At 43.3% G+C, this 16,722-nt stretch overlaps 2 protein-coding genes across 3 annotated transcripts; both read right to left on the minus strand.

The window, feature by feature from the left end:
* Nucleotides 1-506: 506 nt before the first annotated feature.
* Nucleotides 507-6,411, minus strand: LOC108884985 (translocon-associated protein subunit alpha). Of its 2 annotated transcripts, XM_018679146.2 has the most exons (10): nt 6,243-6,411; nt 5,116-5,249; nt 4,809-4,905; nt 4,607-4,710; nt 4,367-4,525; nt 4,154-4,230; nt 3,949-4,027; nt 3,754-3,847; nt 3,166-3,180; nt 507-2,301 (listed from the first exon to the last, which is right to left on the minus strand). In XM_018679146.2, exons 1-10 carry the CDS (start codon nt 6,310-6,312, stop codon nt 2,234-2,236), a joined length of 897 nt encoding a protein of 298 aa, XP_018534662.1. In that variant the 5' UTR covers nt 6,313-6,411; the 3' UTR covers nt 507-2,233. The 2 variants fall into 2 exon arrangements, with proteins under 2 accessions (XP_018534662.1, XP_018534663.1); XM_018679147.2 differs by lacking the exon at nt 3,166-3,180.
* Nucleotides 6,412-7,040: 629 nt separating this feature from the next.
* LOC108884983 (ribonuclease inhibitor) lies at nt 7,041-14,975 on the minus strand. Its single transcript, XM_018679145.2, has 9 exons — nt 14,694-14,975; nt 14,310-14,459; nt 13,917-14,155; nt 13,824-13,829; nt 11,982-12,078; nt 11,575-11,805; nt 9,984-10,157; nt 7,805-7,978; nt 7,041-7,535 (listed from the first exon to the last, which is right to left on the minus strand). The coding sequence occupies exons 2-9, from the start codon at nt 14,438-14,440 to the stop codon at nt 7,514-7,516; spliced, it is 1,074 nt and encodes a 357-aa protein (XP_018534661.2). The 5' UTR covers nt 14,441-14,459; nt 14,694-14,975; the 3' UTR covers nt 7,041-7,513.
* Nucleotides 14,976-16,722: the final 1,747 nt, after the last annotated feature.

Below are 16,722 nucleotides of genomic sequence, written 5' to 3' on the forward strand. Positions count from 1 at the left end.
TTCTGTCACTGAAATGAAAATGAAAACATGTATTTATTTCAATGTGGAAATGGTTTTCTAAACTGATGCCCTTTTCTTTGACCTGTGTAAAATAACAGGCGGTAAAATAAACTAGATCAACCAGGTGTCATCAAAAAACTCTCACCTGAGCACAGTGTACGCACCTGGAACAAACGGAGACACGTTTGTTTACAGTAAATATTTTTCTGTGAATATGCAGAGAATGTAGAGTCACAGGTTACAGCTGTCTATATAAACCCTGTGATCGCAGCATTAAATAACTGTAGTTGTTGTGAAAGTGAAAAATGTCTCGATTTAACAAACGAGCGTTTCAAAGTCCAAAGATATTTAATTTCTGACAAAGAAAAGCAGCGAATCGTCTCATGAGAAACTAAACTCATGTTTGAAAAAAGACAAACACGATTCTGAGGATGTTTTGAGGCTGAAATGATTGAAAAATGATTCACTTTTGAGGAGAATAAAAACACCAGTGAGAGCAGCAGACATACAGCAAATCATCAAAGTTTATTTTCCGGCACATTTAAAAGCAAATAAAAGTATGAGCTTGTATCTTTGAATGTCAGCCCCCATCATTTTAGAAAAACAAAACAAAAAACCAACCAAACCATCAGCTCAGTCCTCTGCGGTAACGAGTGGAGTCAACAGAACCACCGAGCTTTACTGCAGCCTGAGCCAGTGATGCCCCCTAGTGGTGAAATAAAGAAATACAGTATACAAACCCCCCGCCCAGTTTAAGCCCGATCTGTCACTCAAATAAATTAGCTCGGTAATTTAGCGTCCATCAGCCAGTATTTACACCAGTGCTTCGGCCAGTTCAACATCTTTACAGTCCAACGGAAAAAAGAAAACAAATCATCTGTCTGCAGAGTTTTAAACAAACTGCTGGAGGAGGAGGAAAAATCGACGAAACAGAAGCAGAAAACAGAAGCAGACGTCAGGTCAGAGCCCGAGTCTGGACCTGTTCTCTGCTTCACAGCAACATGATTCAACCTTCACATCTGACACCTCCCTCCTCTGAGTCCTGACCTCTGCTCATTTCACACCCACAGATCTGAGGCTTCACAGCTGGACGAGTTTAACTTCTACAGGATGCACCCAGTGATTTTCATCTGCTGCTTATTTCTTACATGGATTTCTCAACAGGAAACAGTTCACAGAAAACGTCTGTTACAGTTTCCCAGAGTCAGAGTTAAGCTCTTCAATCCAAAGTCTGTTACAAGAGGAAGAAAAGCAGCAAATACTCAGTGGTTTCACTTATCGATTGATCAGTTCAGCTGCACTTCTTCATTCTTGACTGTGACAAAAATCACTAAATCTTAAACTTACTGTGCACTTGACTTTCCTTAAATCAGTCTTGCAGCAAAACAAACACACACTGATTTCTAGTGTGTTTATGCAGTTGCTCCCTGACGCAGGACCTGCACAAAAAGTCCTGACAGAGTGTGTGTGAGGGAGTGTGTGAGTCTGTGATCAAACCTTCCTCTGGATCTGTGCAGAGAAACGAGCAAACTCAGGACAGAGACAGAGACAGAGACGCAGCAGCTGTGCAGACAGATTCTATTAATGCAAAACTACACTGAAAAAAACAGCAAAACAAAACAAGAACTGCATGTGTTACCGTCATCGTGGCTCCACAACGCACCGGAGCAACTAACCAGTAATTTCACCATCAACTACTGTGAAGAGTACACGTCTGTTGATCAGTTCTGGTCTGAAAAAAGTAGAAGATAATGATTCAAATGTTGTTTCTTCTTGAACAATGACTAATTTTCTGTGGATGGATTAATCCACTGGTTGTTTCAGCCCTACATGACGTGAGAGGTAAACAAAAACAATCCAACTGTCTCAGAGTGATGATGTCAGCAGGTATCTCACAGAGGCTTTAACAAACAGAACCGACCACCTTTAGAAAAACGTCCTCGTGTTTTAGAAACCCGACACACCTGTTCAAGGACGTCTCTCCGTCAGAAAACAGAAATCGATTAACAAAAAGGGCTCTGTGTGTGTGTGTGTGTGTGTGTGTGTGTGTGTGTGTGTGTGTGTGTTTGACAGTTTTTAAGCTGAAAGTAGAGCCAGCCATCGCTGTGCTTGGCACTGGTCAAAGTTTCTCAGTAGAGGGCAGAGTGGCGCTCACACCTCCACCTCCTCCTCCTCCTCCTCCTCCTCCTCAGGTGGGTGGGTGAAGTTGCGTCGCCGTGGTTTCAGGCGCCCGTCACTCGTCGGAGCCGGCCGAGCGTTTCTGGCTCCTTTTGCGAGGAGATCTTCTTGGAGACGTTTTGTCTGGAGGAGAGAAAACAGAGAGTGACTGACGGAGTCTGACCTGCGACAGGTGACGATTACACCTGGAGATTCTCACTATCAGGTTCCAGTTATTAAACGTTCTTCATCAAACTGAGGCTGTTCAGGTTTCAGGGTAAAACAACGTCAGCAGTTACTTTAGCTGTGATCCTATAAAGTGATGGTAAAGTCTCTGAGTTTCTAACTTCTAACTCCTTTACACAGATGGAGGATAAAATAAATCAATAATCAATAATCAAAGTCCTGGTCAACACTGTGAAACAGAGATGCAGACCACGATTTCAAAGCAGCGAGGGCATCTTCCATTCTAATCTGTTCAGTCGTGCTAGCTGCAGCTGGAGACTGTCTCACACGAGCTTTTCACCTGGATGAAAAATCATCACGTTTTAATCTCACACCCCCACATATCAGCTGATATCAGCTCATCAATGTGTAGTTACTGTCCACTGTATAATCCAGAGAATGAAAGGAGGGAGAACAGACGCTCCTCCTCCACTCGCCTAGCTCGTTAGCTGTTAGCCACGTCAGAAGACGCTACGTCAGCAAACGTCTAAAACCAAATATTTTAAACAGATGAAACAAAGACATCGTTTATTTTATAGTGATCTGAAGTAGAGACGCTCTGATTGCAAAGAGCCGCTGATTATTTTCAGTTAAATTTTCTTCAATAATGTTCAGGCACATGTTCAGTTTACCTGTTGAAATACCTGTGGTGGATCAGAGCGTCTGTACCAGTCAGGAGAGAGAGAATAAACTACACTGCATTTAGACTGAAAGTAAAGAGTCCAGTGACACACACACACACACACACACACACACACCAACACGACATGAAGCAGACCTCACCTCTGCGACTCTGCACTGAAGACGCAGGAAAGCATGACAGCGAGGAAGGAAGAGAGAGAAAAAAACAGAGAAGAAGGTGAGTGACCCTCATGCACAGTGGAGGTTAAAGTTCATTCAGAAACAGGTGAAGCAGGAAGAGAGCAGAGACACAAACAGCTGATTCAGTGAGGACACAGACATCGAAGGACGTGGTCAAAGACTCAAAGCTAACATTGATTTATTGTTATTTTCAGGAGGGATAAGCTTTGCTTTGTCACAAACATCAGTACCAGACTCCATAGAGAAAAACAGGGATTTAACCAGGAGCTGCTGGAATACCACTGCCTCCACCTGTTAGTGTGTTTGTGTTACTGTGTGGTACTTTTACTTCAGTAAAGTATCTGATTACTTCTTCCACCACTGAAAGTCTCACAGTAACACAGACACACTAACAGATGGAGGCAGTGGTATTCCAGCAGCTCCCAGTAAAATCCCTGTTTTTGTCAATGGAGTCTGGTAGTGATATAAAGTGATGTTTCTGGACCTTCCTCTTTAATAAAAAGCTCTGTCTCTGGAGGAATCCTATCCTAGGATGTGAGGTGTACGTACTGATCTGGTTGAGTGTTTCCTGAGGGATCCAGCTCAGGTCGACGTCGTTGTGGCTCGAAGTTCCCATTTCCACCTTTGGAGCTGGACGCCTCCTCTGTACACAATAACACACACACAGAATAAATTCAGTGTTTCTCTCTGAATAAGCAAAGGACTGTGATTCTTTTCCAGATAATAAACCTTTTACATCTGTACCTTTCTGGACTCCAGCAGCTGGTGAAGACCTACGACGACCAGCAGCCCGAGGCCTGACAGGAAGACGTACATGAAGATCCTGGAAGAGAAGAAGAAGAAGAAGAAGAAGAAGAAGAGGAAGGAGAGCAGAGGGAGTTAATGAAAGAGAAAAGGACGACTCATCAGCATCAGAGAAGTAAATGAGCTGACAAGCAGAGTCACTTACGTTTCTCCGTCTAGTCCGTCCTCTTTCTCGGTGATGGTGACGGTCTGGTTGAACACTGCATCCTGGAAAATGTTTCCCTACAGAGGAGAGAGGAGGTTAATCAAAGGGAGGTGAAGGACAAAAAGAAAAGTAGGTTAAGAGAAAGGAAGCAACAACACGGAGAAAGGGATGAGGAAAAAGGGAGAGGACAGCGGACAGTGCTGCTCTTCTTACACTGCTGTCCTTGTAGTTGAGGTTGATGACGAGTCCGAACGGCCGCCCTCCCATCGGCTCAGCGGGGATGAAGGAGTACTCGAAGGTGGCCTGTCTGCTGGGAGGAACCACGGTGCCCAGCTGCAGAGCGGTGAAGTTCTGGATGTAGAACTGGTAATCCTGATCGAGACGAACAGAACCAAGTTAGGACTGTGTGGGAAAGCTCTGCGGCTCGTTTTATTTGTGGAGGCAGACCGGTACCTGTGGGTAACGGAAAGAAGCATCCAGAGACTCCACGATGAAGTTCTCTGATCCCTTGTTGGTGAAGCCGAGCAGGAACTTGACGATGTTGTTGGCTGGGAAGTCTGAGGAGAAACAAGGAAATGGATCAGACACGGTTTCATTCTGCTGCTGTACGAAAGGTAGAAATCAGTCTGTTCTGTCAAGACGAACAGGAAGTTACCTTCTCCTTTGACGAACAGGATGGTGGTGTCAGCGTTGGGCGAAGCCTTCACCTCTCCAACCAACGCCTCCTCCTCTTCGTCTTCTTTTTCCTCCGTCTAAACACAGACGTGAGTAGGTTTAGTTTCTCTCAGCATCCACACGAGCTTCAGCTCAGAGCTGTATCTAAGTCTACTGATAAATCTGTGTTTTTCCTTTTATCATTATTTATCCACAATCAAGCTGCAGTACTCTGTGTAATAAGGCATGAAGAAGACATTTATTATTTAGTGATATTTTGACCCTGATGTAATCACTCAGTCACTCACCAACTCTGCATTATCGTCGTCTTCCACCTCCGCCTCGTCGTCCTCGTCCTCAGCTGTCACATCATCCACAACGTCTTCATCCACAGCCTCGGCCTCCTCATCCTCAGTCAGATCCTGAGCGCTCACCACCGGCCCTGACGGGTCATTAAAACACAAACTAATCAAAACCACGCAGCAGGTACAAAACTCTCACCTCCTGTTCTGTCCTTCACTCACAAAAACCACAGCGTCTGAGGAAAAGGTCCAGAATCAACATCTGGCTCATTAATATGTGGTTCGTTTAAAACTTTGTCATGTAGGTTGTAGGTAAATGTTTTTGCAGCAACACTCCTTAGTATCAAAGAATACAAGACTAACTGTTAAAAACATTTAACACGTGGAGAAACTGAATGATTAGATGCCTTTAAATCGTTTTAATGAAAACAAACAGTTAATGCTTTATAAAACATTTCAAAAGCTGCAGGGACTCATCACTACGTCCGAAATAAACAACACTGAATCCAGACATTTCTGCTTTCTAAACAGGTTTAATTCAAATTAAACATTTTTAGCGCCTGCAATTTAAATTTCTCAGTTTCATGAATTTAAAACAAATCAGCCACTGAGACTTCTGTAGCTGCTATGAGAGCTAGCCTAACAAAAGAGCCATTATCCAGTTTACTGTGATTATTATGAACAAGTTCTGATTATTAATTATATTAAACTTGATTATCAGACAGTTCAGACTTCATTTAAAGGGATTTTAACCTGTAATATGTCCAGGAAGCTGCTCGTTGACAGTTAGCAGAGCCACTTAGCTTCTCGGCTAACAGCTAACAGGCAGACTGTAAGGACACGTCAGTCTAAGCAGGCGGACAAACTGCACACATGCAGCTAACAATAAACCACATATGATAAACATGAGGCATTCAACTGAAACAAACGCTTCAGGGAGTCAGTGACAAATTCCCACTGATTATAAAGAAGAAACTCATTTTTATACTTTCAGCTAGCACATGTCAAAAGGGGAACGGCCTTATTTCACAGCGGCTAGTTAGCTGCTAACGCTAGCATGTTAACGCTAACTAGCTAATTAAATGCTTTTCTTTTGACTTCGTCGCCGTGACTAAGCCGTATTACAGACTTACCTTTAATGAGGATAGTCGCCGGGAAAGCTAACAGCGCTAGCAGCAGCAGTTTGGGTAGAAATTTCATCATTTTGGAGTCGAAATCAGTGCGCTCTCATTCAGTGTCCGTCAGACAGCCAGGCTGTGTGCGCCGCCGTGCCCGCTTCCGTTACAATTCCTACGACGCATGCGCAAGAGACTCTGACCAGTCGGTGCTATGGCGGAGTTTGTCCCCCAGCGAACTATGTCTTTTCTAGCGCCATGTGTCGCGGTTCGCTTGGTGACAGTTAGACGCCGTACAGAGGACTAGATGTGGCTAACATGAGGTTAGGTTGAGGTTAACCATCACGTGAGAAGACTCGTTTAGGTTGGGATAAGTTTAGGTTCAGGTTAAGGTTAAAAGGAAACACAATCGATGGGGAAACAGATTTCGACACAACACCGGAAGTGAAGGCTGCGTCGGAGAAGTAGAATAAAATTTATTTATTTTGGCGCCTAAATCATTAAATTATTACATTTGTTAACTAAATTCTGGTTACACTTACTTAGTAATAGTGATATAGTAAAAGTAATAATTCACATATTGACTTTAGATAAATAGAATCAGTTAGTTTCTGAATAAACAGAGGAAACGGTGACACCTACTGGCAGAGAGCAGCTACTGCAGGAGACACAGGACATGAAGCTGGAGGTAACAGCTGCTTCAGCACTGATCTCTGCGGAGAAAAACCTCCACAGGTGACTGTGTTTGTGTTGAGCCTAAGTGTTTTCTCCAGATGTAAAACTTTACTTTAATGATCCCAGCAGATGTGGAGAAAATTCACTGTGTGTCTCTTAAAGGAGGTTTTTATTACATTGTGATAAAGTCAACATTTTTAAAATCTTAGTTTACTTGTCATTTTATAAACATGAATAATGAATATATAGTCTATATATTAAAGAGCTATTTGTTTTTACATCAAATATCATAAACAAAATAAACATTAAGACACTGATTTTACACCAAATCCAAACATAAATCCAAATAATATCCATCAATGAGGCTGTGAAACTCAGACCTTCACCTCAGAGCTTCACTTCTTCAGGGTTTTGAACTTTTTCCTTTAGATACACACCTTTACTTCAATGTCATTGTAGTGAGCATCACAACAATCAAACCCTGCAGCACTGAGAGTCATCTCCACTTCCTCTGATTCCTCTGTCAGTCACTACTGGATGAAGCTCTCCTCTCCGCTCTACCTCCCAGTAACACACACACACACACACAGAGAGAGAGAGAGAGAGAGAGACTCTTATGGATCCCACCGCTCCCACCTGCAGAGAGAGTCAGAACAGAGAGGAGGTGGATCAGTGTTTACAGACTCTTCATCAGTCAGTCAGTGATGCAGCACATCCAGTATAAAGAGCAGCAGGGACTTCAGTCCTGTTCAGAGCAGCAGTGGAGCAGCTGTGGAGCGGAGCCAGCTTCCTTTCAGCTCTCATGTTAACAGATTGGAGTGAACACAGTCACAGCTTTACAGGAAACACTGGATCTCTGCTCTGATACTAACTGTGTTTAGGACAATACTGATCAAACTACTGACCTCACAGTCTTCAGTCTGTAGTCTGGACTCTGTGCAAGATCTAACAGCTCCTTCACTCCTGAATCCTGCAGGTTGTTGTTACTCAGCTTCAGTTCTGTCAGATGGGAGGGGTTGGACTTCAGAGCTGAGACCAGAGAAGAACAGCTGATCTCTGACAAACTGCACTCACTCAACCTGAATAAAGAATAAAAGATGTGAGTTTAGGAGACAAAGTTCCTGCTTGAAACCATTCAGTGTTTCATCATCTGTTCAGAGCTGAAGAAGGTTTAGAATGAACAAGTTTAGAAACTGGAAACTCCAAACACCTGAACCAACAGGATGCAGGTTAAAAACAGTCAGAGAAACAAAGAGAAAAACAGCTCTCATTAATATTAATGACAACATGCTGCTGCTTCAATAAAGACGTAGTGACTTCAGCTCTTAAACTCTGCAGCTCCACCACAGGCTCCATCTATACAAACTCAGGCTGTGCAGACACATTTATCTGAGATTCAACTCAGTTCCAACCAATCTGCCCTCTCAATGTTGAAGGAAAACTCTTTTTCAGTATGGTGGCACAGAGGCTGTCTACGTACCTGGAGAAAAACAAGTACATCGATACATCACTACAGAAGGCAGGCATTTCCGGATTCTCAGGTTGTTTAGAGCATACAAGCATGATATGGTATCAGATCCAAGCTGCAAAAAAGGACAAAAGAGACCTACATGTTGTCTTCATTGATCTGGCCAATGCATTTGGTTCAGTTCTATATGAACTCCTCTGGAAGTCCTTTAACTTCTTCCAGGTACCAGGTGCATTTACTACACTGGTCAAGTCCTACTTCGAAAGACCCGGGTTGTGCAATCTCATCCCTGGCTTTCACAATGGCCATGGAAGTCATCATCAGGGCCTCAGGATGGGTGGTGGGCAGGGAGCGAACTAGGAATGGACTCCGCCTTCCACCAATCTGGGCACACATGCACATACAACCACTGCAGCATGCACCAGGGGGCTACTTGAGAAGCTGCAGGAGAACATCAAGCAGGCCCAGATGAAGATCAAGCCAAACAACTCTCAAAGCATCTCAGTACTCAAAGGAGAGCCCAAAGAAGAAAAGTTCTTCATCTGTGACATTCCAATACCAACGGTATCTGAACAACTGGTCAAAAGCCTGGGCAGATGCTACGATTCAACAGACAAAACCCATGTGCAGCAGAAATGGATACCATCTGACGCAGTGCAGAAAGCCACTTCAGCCCTGAGGCACAAAGACATCATGGGACATGTCCAACAAAGAAGAGGAGGTTTTGGTCTGGTGGAAGGAGAACTGACTTGGCGCAAGGCCCCAACATCAGAGCAGAAGAAAATGGTGATCAGAAGCAGGACAACTATACATTGCCCGAGACTAGAAAATGCAAGCTGACCTCAGCCAGTAACAAATTTTTAAACATGAGATCGCATCCATCAACCTTAGTCGGACCTGCTCCTCTAGTCCCCTTAACTGAAGTCTGTGTACATCATTGAGCTAACAGTACTGTGGGAAAAATAAATGGAGGGGGCCTATGAACATAAAAAGCTCTGCTACGCATACCTGGCAGCAGATGCGAAATAGCAGTTCCAGTTGAAGGGGGATACCGAGGATTTGTGGCTTCCTCCGTCATCAGACTACTGAAAGAACTGGGAAGTCATGAGCAGGCCCTGCAGCAAACCATCAAGGCACTATCAAAGGCAGCCGAAAGAAGTAGCCAGTGAATATGGTGCAAGCGGAAGGACCCTTGCTGGGCCTCAGGACGTCTGTCAGAGTTTACCTCAGTTTCTGTCGCTATGTCTCTGTAGGAAAGACCTACATTTTAAAGTGTTATGATGGTCGGTCTCTCTTCCATTGTTAGCAGCACAGTAGTACAATACTAAAACAGATTCAGAACTTGTTATTATGACGTCTTTGGTTTGAATATTTCAGTCAGTTAAAACATTACAAAGCCTTACAAAGGGCTCAGATATGGATTATAGATTGTGATTGATTCAATGTGTTTTGTTATAAACAGTCACTGGACTAAACCAGAAAAGAACAAAACAGACTTTACCATTAAGATCCTCAGTGTGGATCAGTATAATATGAGCCTGATGTCTGCAGGTTAGAGTCAACACAACTTTCACATCAGATTCATCTCAGCACAGAAAGAAAATATGGAGTCTGACCTCAGAGTCTCCAGTCTACAGTCTGGACTCTGTAGAAAACCACACAGCTCCTTCACTCCTGAATCCTTCAGGTTGTTGAGACTCAGGTCCAGATCTCTCAGATGGGAGGGGTTGGACTTCAGAGCTGAGACCAGAGAAGAACAGCTGATCTCTGTCAAATTGCAGTTTCTCAACCTGAATAAAGAATAAAAGATGTGGATCAAATCATTGATAATCAATCAGATCTGTCCTGATCAATGATGTTTAGTCTAAAATGAGTAGAAAGACTTTGTCCTTCGGTTATTGTGGATCATCATAATGTCAGCCTTCTACAGACATCATTCAAATGTCAGCTCAACATTCAGACACCTGTTCATGTCAACACTGATTCAGAACCTGCTGCTGACCTCAGTCAGTCTCTAACTACAGGATCAATATCACATCAGACATGTTGACATAAAAATCTATCCAACTTCAAATACACAGTTGTGATTCAGTAACAAATGTCTTGGGCCCTGGTATCTGTGTTAGTTGTGACGATCTTTTATTTGTTGTTGTGATAAAAACTTACTCTGAATAACGACCACTGGACATTTTCTACAGTGTATTTAGAAAACATTAGTCCTCTGACTGGGAGAAATACGAGTGTGTGAGTTGTGAAGGTTTGATTGAAGTGAACAGACATTATTGATGACAACTGACTGAAATGAACTGAAGCTGAAGGAATAATTCTCAGTGTGAGATCAGAACAACTGACAATATGGAACAACCACTATTTAACATGTCATTTATTCTAAATGAATGGATTCAAGTTCTGTGTGAAGATAAATGAGGTTCAGTTGTGTATTAAAGATCTAAGATCTCCAACAGTAACAGACAGTGAACTGACCTCAGAGTCTCCAGTCTACAGTCTGGACTCTGCAGAAAACCACACAGATCCTTCACTCCTGAATCCTGCAGCTGTCGTTGAAGCTCAGGATCCAGTTCTCTCAGATGGGAGGGGTTGGACTTCAGAGCTGAGACCAGAGAAGAACAGCTGATCTCTGTCAAAGTGCAGTCCCACAACCTGAATAAAGAATAAAAGATGTGGATCAAATCATTGATAATCAATCAGATCTGTCCTGATCAATGATGTTTAGTCTAAAATGAGTAGAGTGACTTTGTCTTCTGTTATTGTGGATCATAATGTCAGCTTCTACAGACATCATCCAATGTCAGCTCAACATTCAGACACTGTTCACACATCCGACACATTGGAAAAACTGTTCATTATTTATTTATTACATGAATTATTCTTCTTGTATTGTGTAGTTTGTGTAATTAAATAATGTTAAAGTAGAGATAAGCTATGTCAGCCCATTTGGATCCAGTTATGAGGTCAACAACCAATTGAGTTGTTCATTCAAATCCTCAGTTTAGTTTATTTATGTTAAGGTCTGGTAACTGGTCCATGAATCAAAATTAAAATGACCAACTGTTAACTTGAGTAGAAGAGCTCTGTAAGAGGAATCTTCACCTGATATAAATCCAAAACTGTTGAACCAATGAAAAACTGAAACTTCAAAGATTTGAAATGAATATAAACTCCAACAGCTCTAGTCAGTGAACTGACCTCAGAGTCTCCAGTCTACAGTTTGGACTCTTTAGTCCATCAGACAGGATCTTCACTCCTGAATCCTTCAGACTCCAGTTGTGACTCAGGTCCAGTTCTGTCAGATGGGAGGGGTTGGACTTCAGAGCTGAGGCCAGGACTTCACAGTGAGTCTCTGAGAGTCCACAGTGAGCTGAGTCTGTGATCAGAGAAAATATCAAATCTGTTACAATAAAATCAGACAAGTTGTAACTAAAAACAAACTCAATGAATCTGATGATAAAACATGTTATAATGTGATGAACATCTGTGGTTCAGTTCATCTTATTGTGTTTGACATGAGACAAACAAAATAAGATGAATATCTGAAGAACTAAACTACTAATCTCCACTGACTGATGATGTTAATGATGCATGTCTGGACTCACCGAGCCTTCCTGCAGTTCCTCACAGCTGGGATCAGTCTCCGTTGTCCCTCCTCTGATGTGTTGTATGTCTCCAGGTCCAACTCATCCAGAACCTCCTCTGACATCTGCAGCATGTAGGCCAGAGCTGAGCACTGGATCTCAGAGAGTCTCTGCTCTGATCTGTTCTCTGACTTCAGGAACTCTTGGATCTCCTGATGAACTGAGTGGTCGTTCATCTCCATCAGACAGTGGAAGATGTTGATGCTTCTGTCAGGAGAGATTTTATCTTCTGTTCATCTTCTTCAGGTTGTTGATGGCTCTCTGGATGATTTCTGGACTGTTCTCTGTCTGACCCAGCAGACCTCCTAAGAGTCTCTGGTTGGACTCCAGAGAGAGGCCATGAAGGAAGCGAACAAACAGGTCCAGGTGACCATTTTTACTTGTCAAGAGATTTCTCCATGACTCTCCTCAGGAAGACATCCAGAGATGGATCACTGTTATCACTGTTCAAACCTTGGAATCTTCCCAAGAAAGTCTTGGTTTGAATCCAGTCTTCTCCCAGGAACCTCTCCAGTACCTGTGTCTTCCTGTTGGTGAAACAGTGGAACATGTAGACTGCAGCCAGAAACTCCTGAACACTCAGATGAACAAAGCAGTAGACTGTTTTCTGGAAGATCACACTCTCTCTTTTGAAGATCTCTGTACAAACTCCTGAGTACACCAAGGCCTCTGTCACATCAAGACCACACTGCTCCAGGTCTTCTTGGTAGAACATGATGTTTCCTTTCTGCAGATGTTCAAACGCCAGCCTGCCCAGCTTCAGAAGAACTTCCCTGTCAGCCTCCTGTCAGCTCCTGTGGACTCGTCTCATGTCCCTCATGGTACTTGTTCTTCTTCCTCTTTGTCTGAACCAGCAGGAAGTGTGAGTACAGGTCAGTCAGGGTCTTGGGCAGCTCTCCTCTCTGCTCTGTAGTCAACATGTGCTCCAGAACTGTAGCAGTGATCCAGCAGAAGACTGGGACTCCACACATGATGTGGAGGACTCCTGGAGGTCTTGATGTGTGAGATGGTTCTGTTGGACAGCTCTTCATCACTGGATCTCCTCCTGAAGTACTCCTCCTTCTGTGGGTCAGTGAAGCCTCGTACTTCTGTTACCCTGTCAACACATGAAGGAGGGATCTGATTGGCCGCTGCAGGTCTGGAAGTTATCCAGACCAGAGCCGAGGGAAGCAGATTCCCCTGGATGAGGTTTGTCAGCAGCTCGTTGACTGATGACTTCTGTGTGACGTCAGACACAACCTTCCTGTTGTTGAAATCCAGTGAAAGTCTGCTTTCATCCAGGCCGTCAAAGATGAACAGAACTTTACAGACAGCCAGCTTCTCTGCTGTGACCTTCTGTAATGTTGGATGGAAAACATGGAGCAGCGTGAGAAGACTGTACTGCTCATCTCTGATCCAGGTTCAGCTCCCTGAACGAAAGCAGAACCAGCAGACTGACATCTTGGTTTTCCGAGCCCTCTGCCCAGTCCAGAGTGAACTTCTGCACTGAGAAGGTTTTTCCAACACCAGCGACGCCGTTGGTCAGAACCACTCTGATGTGTCTCTGTTGGTCAGGTAAAGCTTTAAAGATGTCCTGGCACCTGATTGGAGTGTCATGGAGGGTCTTCTTCTTGGACGCTGTCTCCAGCTGCCTCACCTCATGTTGGGTATTAACCTCTTCATCTCTGTCCCTCCTGTGATGTAGAGCTCAGTGTAGATCCTGTTGAGGAGGGTTCTACTTCCTGTTCCATCAGTTCCTTCAGTCACATGTTCACATCTCCTCCTCAGACTGATCTGATGTTCATCTAAAACCTCCTGTCAGACCACTATCTGCTCAAAGACAACAGATATCCATTCAGTAAGTCAAGAATTATTAGGTATTGTAACAAAGAGAAATGGACGTATCCCCAGTCTTACTTTGTACAGTGCTGGTCTGACTGGCTGTCTGCAGTCCAGGTCCTGGTCTGGATCTTTGTCCACACTGGGGACAGGAGGAGTCTCCTGATGAACCAGACTGGTCCCAGTCTGAGGTGATGCACTGTCTGCAGAACCAGTGTCCACAGCTGGTAGAGACTGGATCCTTCAGGACGTCCTGACACAAAGAACAGCAGGACAGCTGCTGCTCCTCACAAACACCACTCCTCCTCTTCCTCTTTCTGTGGAAGACATTTCTTTAGAACTAAACTGATTTGTTGAAACCATCAATAATTTCAGGTTAGAAAACCCAGAAGATCCATCTTAGTTTGAAACAGTATCTGCATCAATATGAATATAAATCTTTTAACAGATCATTTAGTCGCAGTCTCTCACTTTGTCTCTGAGGGTCCAGGTTCATTACTGAACTCTGGAGGAGGATCTTTGGACCAGTCACTCTTCATAGACAGACAGCTGGATCCTGGAGACTCTGCTCTGTCCTCCTCTTCCTCCACACAATCACTCATCTTCTGGACTTCAGTCAGTCTGAGAGGGAAACAGTAACACTGACTGAGACACTCACACACACAAGAACCAGGACAAACAGGTCTGATCAGGAGTCACACCCAAAAAATGCAAAGCAAACAACACGCACAAAGCTTTCAGCTTTCTCTCAGTGTTTTTGTTCAGACAGAAGTTCACTCTGTCTCTTCTTCTCTGGGAGAAACTGACTCAGAGACTTTGACAGTAAAATAATAATAATGTTGTATTAACACTCACCCTGACTCAGCCTTCAGTTTCTCTCCTTCTGCTCTGCGCAGTTAAAATGGAGTCTGAACTCACTGAATACTTTCACTTTTTCCTTCCTCCTCCCAGGTACCTGGATCACCTGGTAAGTTTTGCTCCTCCCCTCTCCATTTACAGGAAAACAATCCTGGCTCAGAAATGGAAGGACTCAAAAGCATGACTCAAGAGACACAGATAAAAAGGTGGAAATAATTCACCTGTATTTAGACTTGGCAGATAGGAGAGGGCAGTCTTTTCCTCTAGTGCCACCATGAGGTTTACATTTTTTTTCATTACACATGACTTGACAACTATCAGATGAATTGCCATGAAAATTTGTTGCAGATATCTGTGGTGCCCAGACCAGAGACTTTCACAGCACTCTGTATAATCCTAATTCAAAAATCTTTCCCAGTTGTTTTTCTGGTTTCCAGTTGTGGCTGAAGTCACAGTTCCAGCTTTGTTAATCACTGATGTTCTGTCTCCATCTAGTGGCCAAAACAAGGAGCAACACTCTGACCTGTTGAAATTCATCTTTTCTTTTTTCCTCATCTCTTCTTCTCCTCGTCCTTTTCCCATTTGAGATTTGACCACATTGTCTTCAGTTTGGGTAAATCCAGAGTAAGTTCCTGTAAATCTACTGTACAGATGTTTTTGGTCTGTTGTGAATGTCCACACTAGAAGGTAAGTGAAGTCTGCTGTCAGAGCCAACAAATGTGGAAACATCTCCCATTTTCAGTCTTTAAAGTTTCTCATGAAGACGAAAATGTCAGCTCGTTAGCGAAAATTAGTTAGCTAACTAATGTAGCTAACTAATGTTAGCTAACGAGCGCTCCGTCAGTTCAGGCGCCACACTCACAGTAAAGAACCGCTGTTAACAGTGAAATGTGAACACGAAGCTGAGACTCACTGTGTGGAGGATCAGGATCTGAGGTCCAGATCCTCTCTGCGGTGACACACGTTCAAACCGCCGCTGAAACGACATCTTTACTTAGAAGTCCTGTAGTGTGCTCCGTTAGCGTTAGCTAAACAATCCTGAACATACAGACAGGTTAATGAGTCAAACGGTTATCAGAACACAGGAGGAGCTGACTGGAGTCCTGGTGTATTTGGCCTGTTGATGCTAACGAGCAAAACAAAAACGCTCTTACCTTGTAATCTGCAGGATGAAGGTGGTGAAAAATTCGTCCAGTCAAAATGTGAGCTCACGTGTTTGTCTTCCTAAAATGCAACTCAAAAATACAGTAAAGTAATTTTCTTTCCTCCAAGAGATTATACTGTAAAATACCCTAAAATCATACAGTAATGTACTGCAATTACAGATTCCGTTGAATTTTTTCATAAATTTACAGCAGTTTCTTGTATATTATTGTATTTATTGTGTATTTTTTTTAAAAGCTGTGTAAGGATCGGACGGTGTTCCATCAAACTGGATCTGTGTTTCCTGGATCACCTGCAGAACTAATCCACTGCTCTGAGTGTGTGTGTGTGTGTGTGTGTGTGTACTTGTAAATGCTACACAGTGAGGACAAAAAATGAGTGTCCTCGAAAAGACAGTACAAGAACGTGTGTGTGAACAAATATCAAAGCCAACAATGCGTAATTCCACTGATGACGTCATACAGACATTACTCATAGACATTACTGATGTGATGACGTCAGAGCAGAGGTTTTAAATAGACCCCAGACCGTGTTTTATCAAATTTATCAAATTTATCAAAAAATCAAAATTACGGTGAAGATATTTCAAAAACCGACTCTCTCATACGAGAAACTTTCCTTAAAAACGGCCGCTAGACAAACAAGGAGATGGAGTGCAATGAACAGCAGCAGATTGTTAAACTTCAGAACAAGGTGTTTCAGGATTTACAAGACACCAAAAACCAGTTGGCCAAAAAGGAGCTGGAGCTGCAGGCTGAAAAAGACAAATATGTGGCTCTCCAGAACAGGTCAGCATCTGATATCTGGCTGGAGAAGCAGGCCCTCCATGAACAGCAGAAGCTCAATCACAACCTGATTGCAG

This window comes from Lates calcarifer, linkage group LG24, assembly GCF_001640805.2.
Source record: "Lates calcarifer isolate ASB-BC8 linkage group LG24, TLL_Latcal_v3, whole genome shotgun sequence".
NCBI lineage: Eukaryota > Metazoa > Chordata > Actinopteri > Centropomidae > Lates > Lates calcarifer.

What these genes read in the sequence shown, in the direction of transcription:
- LOC108884985 (XM_018679146.2), bottom strand. Translation starts at nt 6,312, where the DNA reads ATGATGAAATTTCTACCCAAACTGCTGCTGCTAGCGCTGTTAGCTTTC. An exon ending in TCAACTACAAGGACAGCAGT is followed by an intron (nt 4,231 to 4,366) that starts GTAAGAAGAGCA and finishes TCTCCTCTGTAG; the next exon opens with GGAAACATTTTCCAGGATGC. An exon ending in AGCTGCTGGAGTCCAGAAAG is followed by an intron (nt 3,848 to 3,948) that starts GTACAGATGTAA and finishes TATTGTGTACAG; the next exon opens with AGGAGGCGTCCAGCTCCAAA.
- LOC108884983 (XM_018679145.2), bottom strand. Translation starts at nt 14,440, where the DNA reads ATGAGTGATTGTGTGGAGGAAGAGGAGGACAGAGCAGAGTCTCCAGGA. An exon ending in CCTGGACCCTCAGAGACAAA is followed by an intron (nt 14,156 to 14,309) that starts GTGAGAGACTGC and finishes TGTCTTCCACAG; the next exon opens with AAAGAGGAAGAGGAGGAGTG. An exon ending in AGGAACTGCAGGAAGGCTCG is followed by an intron (nt 11,806 to 11,981) that starts GTGAGTCCAGAC and finishes GTTTGTTTTTAG; the next exon opens with TTACAACTTGTCTGATTTTA.